Consider the following 4,255-nt stretch of genomic DNA (forward strand, 5'->3'; position numbering starts at 1 on the left):
TCTCTCTCTCTCTCTCTCTCTCTCTCTCTCTCTCTCTCTCTCTCTCTACACATTATTGTTTTTATACACAATTAAATTTTATTTACAAGTTATACTTTAACCTTATAAATAAATTAAATGAGTTATTGATTTTTTATTAAACGTTTAATAAGCTTATCATGTTAATTTCTCTGATTTTTTTACAATGTTCTAAATATCTAGTAATAACTTACGTGTTAAATACTATATAATTATCTATATAATCATGTGTATATGGCTACTATTTATATTTCTTTTATCTCGTGCAAAGCAAGATAATATATCGTCTGTTCTTTTTGTCTTCTTAAATGAGGCAAAACACGTTTCCCGAAAAGCGGAAATTAATAAATGAAGATCAGTATCGTCAAGAAGGAATACGAGAAACTGTGAAAGCTTTAAAAGAATTACAGGACTATTGCTCTAGCCCGGAATGTAATACTTGGAAAACGGTTTTGAGACTGAAAGATCCTATAAGGTACGTGAATGTATAATTTACACGTGATATCGAACATTTATGTATAATTTATACGTGATATCGAACTATTAGGTCAAAATATAAACAAAGTTAAAGTTATTAATGTAGTAATATGGTTATTGAATCTTTTAGGTTTGCGAAATTTATGGAAGGAGATTCGCATCTGTACGAAGATGAAATTGAAGAACACGATGTCGAAATTTCGAAAATTCTCGATGAAGATGAATATACAGACGATGAGTATTAGGGAATATAAATATTTCAATCAAATACGTTTTCTAATGCGAAAGTTAAAATGATTATTTCCTGAGGACAATTTATGTTTCTCAAATATATCAACGTTAAAAATATAGTATTCATTTTGTTTTGTATAACTTTGCCTCTGACTAAACGGTAAAGTAGAAGGTTGTATTTAAATAAATTTATGGAAGGAGATTCGCATCTGTACGAAGATGAAATTGAAGAACACGATGTCGAAATTTCGAAAATTCTCGATGAAGATGAATATACAGACGATGAGTATTAGGGAATATAAATATTTCAATCAAATACGTTTTCTAATGCGAAAGTTAAAATGATTATTTCCTGAGGACAATTTATGTTTCTCAAATATATCAACGTTAAAAATATAGTATTCATTTTGTTTTGTATAACTTGGCCTCTGACTAAATGGCAAAGTAGAAGGTTGTATTTAAATAAACTTGTTTGCTCAAATATACTTTTAATTATTATCTTGTAAGAGAATAATATAGTGAATTTTTTGTCATATTCGTAGGAAATTCTACGAAAAATCTTGTTTCATATAGTGTTTGAGTAGCGATGCGCGTAAAATATTGCTTATGTATATATGCATTAATTTGAATCTTTGTAATAAGAATGTAATTTCCATAACGGAGAATAATTTTTCGAAAACACATGTATTTCTATGAAATATGTTTTTACGAATTTGTATCTGTTTGGAAATGTATGAAAATAAATACAATATCTTGACAATTGATCGATTTATTATTTACTTTAATCGCAGGCATATATCATTCAGATGGTTGAGTAAAAGATCTTTTAAATCCATTGTCATCGAATTTTATCCAAGGGATCTAAAATATTTGGCACGCAACAATCATATAATTTATTCGCTAGTAACTTTATATAATTCGGTACGACGAAATAGATTGCACAGATATCATTGTGTGAATAATTTACATTATTCGAGTAATTTATATCGTCTGTATCAATTTAGCGAAGTAATTTCTAAAAAACTTTTTATTATATATGAATTGATGTTGAAAAAACCGTGTTACGATAATCTGATCTGCTTCGGACTCTAATTTTAAGTGCAAAATCGTTACGAGGTAGGCGAGTGGATATTGTTTTATTAATGATACGTTAATTCCTACTTGTATATGTTAGTTTCGTACTCTTACTTTTACAAACAGAAAGTCAAGCTTTGCGCATTACATCATCCGATAATTCCAAGCATTTTCATTATTTTACAACTCGCGTGAACCGCGTCAATCATTGCATTTATACTTTGAGGTAAATAGCCAGTGTCCCTCAGCTTCTTCAGTACCGTGCACGTTGTCGGTGCCACTACCTTCCTTCCGAATTTTATGGATGCCTCAATACCTTTGAGTATCATTGCACGACCTGTGCTACCTATCTTATCAAGTATAATACACATTACAGTTTCGATCGTTGATATCGGTCTCAACGTAATTTGTGAAAGCAACTTCAACAAAGATATGTCTCCCACTTTGGGACACACTTTTTTTCCGATTAGTGCACCGTATCCGAAACCGCATAAATCTAATACAGGTTTAAGCACAATTTTGACCATGCCACCAGCGCTCTTCCCCATTCCCTTCAATACCAACTTTGTCACGGGATTCATTATGAGGCCTCTTTTGTTCCTTGAAAGAGGTCTTTCCCAAGGCACATCTTGGTAGTCGGATGTGTAGTCCTCGTCCAAATCTATAAGTAATACTTTAATAAGAACTCGATCGTAAGCACATGAATCGCAACACAAATATTATTGTCAATTTTCTATGAAGATTGTTACTATTTCCATGCTTATTTGTTAAAAGAAATCTGTTAAAACTTACTTATTAGATCTCTCGTCGAATTGATGTCTTCGTCAGCATAGCTTATGCAGGTCCAATATACTACGATCAAGGAGAAGACGAGAAGTGGCAGCTTCATTTTGTTAGTTGTTGGTTCTTGTTGGGTATCGAATTTCGCTGTTAAGGTTTTGTCTCGTCTCCTGCCTCGACGCGATTTTTTCTTACGAGCCAGTTTGCCACCGCGTCGCACTTCTTTTTATTATGCCCTCTTGGTCGATGCTTCGACAAGAATAATTAGCCGGCTACAACTTTTTGACAGCCTGACATCTTAGCTGGTGTAAATTGCTACCGGATTTGTGCGCGATAAAGGTGGCAAATGATGTCCGGAGTAGACACTTGTCTGATTCGATCGAGTTAATGTTCCGCTCGCTAATTATATACAACTGCATTCGTGCTCGAGTCGACGATTCGAAGATTTATTTTGTTCTTCTTATTGTGTAATTCGTAACGATTCTCGCGTAATTTTCTTCATTGCAAGCAAATAATCACGAATATTTTCGATTCGCGCGCTTTTGAGGCGCGTACCAACGATTCATAAAACGACATTAGCGGAACTAATAATAATATCGTCGACACAAACTTTTCATGAACAACGCACTGAGGCATATTACCGTACTCGTATCGTCAGACTCGTTATCGCGGTCACTAATTCTGTATGGTAAAATGCTCGGTGTCCGTGACGATATGTTCACGGCCAATTCACCTTCCACTGTGACATCGTTAAATTTTTACGTGACGTAACAGTCGACTTTTCCGGGTTTTCTTTTTACATTTTTATGGAAAAATATGATTTAACTCTTTCGCTACTAATTTTGTTTTTCAAAGATACAATCTTTTTTCCCTACCAATTTATTAAATACGTTAATATGTAAGTAACAAAAAAAGTTTCATATTTAGCGCCAAAGAGATAGGGCTGGATTTTTTTGGAAGGGTATATTTGTCTCAATGGGGAGAAGAGTAATAAATAAAATGATAGCTAATGTGTTCTGAATGCCAAAAAGCTGTTTATTTAATTGAAAAAGGTTATTTAAATGATGGTAGAAAGAGAGAGAGAATATGTCCTGTTAGCAAAGAGGTTAATGGGGATGAGCTCGAAAATTCGACATAAAATTCGAACTACTAAGCGGCAAAAATATCCAAAATATCGCTTCCATACACAGAGAATTTTAATAAAAATTACTATAGAATTTTACAACAAAAAAAATAGAATTTTGTAACCGGCAAGTAGATTTAATTGACTATTATTTCATCTCATATGTACTATATACTTTTACTTTAACAGATAGAATATTCAATGTTCGTTCAATTATAATATTTGAACATGCTGGGGGGTATTCACAAATATTTAGAGCGGCAAAAATAAGCAAGTATTCATAATTTGATGCTTCTCAAGACTACTAGAGAAATGATTGATGGATATGCTCTTACAATATGCTGTTCTTATATATTTTGTAACACGCGTACATTTTGTTATCGTCGAATAGGTGCGTATAAATACCGAATCGCGTGTGCAAGTGAGTCCACGCGAGAAGTTCATTATTATGGAATATATATGAGTCGTAAATTTTATTTATAATAAACTTGGCTAGACAGAGAGAGAGAGAGAGAGAGAGAGAGAGAGAGAGAGAGAGAGAGAGAGAGAGAG

The 4,255-nt window shown here is 33.1% G+C and overlaps 2 protein-coding genes across 4 annotated transcripts in view; one reads left to right on the forward strand and one right to left on the reverse strand.

The window, feature by feature from the left end:
• Nucleotides 1-1,488, forward strand: part of LOC116852045 (nuclear envelope integral membrane protein 1-like) — a 7,353-nt gene extending 5,865 nt beyond the window's left edge. For 2 of the 3 annotated variants that reach the window (XM_032832021.1, XM_032832019.1), the window contains 2 exons: nt 332-493; nt 626-1,488. In XM_032832021.1, coding sequence (XP_032687912.1) covers nt 332-493; nt 626-740 — 277 coding nt within the window. In that variant the 3' untranslated portion in view covers nt 741-1,488. The remainder of the gene's footprint in view (nt 1-331; nt 494-625) is intronic. The other variant, XM_032832020.1, reaches the window with a different exon arrangement.
• LOC116852047 lies at nt 1,480-2,800 on the reverse strand. Its single transcript, XM_032832023.1, has 2 exons — nt 2,593-2,800; nt 1,480-2,461 (listed from the first exon to the last, which is right to left on the reverse strand). The coding sequence occupies exons 1-2, from the start codon at nt 2,687-2,689 to the stop codon at nt 1,950-1,952; spliced, it is 609 nt and encodes a 202-aa protein (XP_032687914.1). The 5' UTR covers nt 2,690-2,800; the 3' UTR covers nt 1,480-1,949.
• Between the last annotated feature and the right edge of the window lie 1,455 nt (nt 2,801-4,255).

Source organism: Odontomachus brunneus, unplaced genomic scaffold (assembly GCF_010583005.1).
Source record: "Odontomachus brunneus isolate Ranch 3 - 2012 unplaced genomic scaffold, Obru_v1 Obru_scaffold_200, whole genome shotgun sequence".
Taxonomy (NCBI): Eukaryota; Metazoa; Arthropoda; class Insecta; order Hymenoptera; family Formicidae; genus Odontomachus; species Odontomachus brunneus.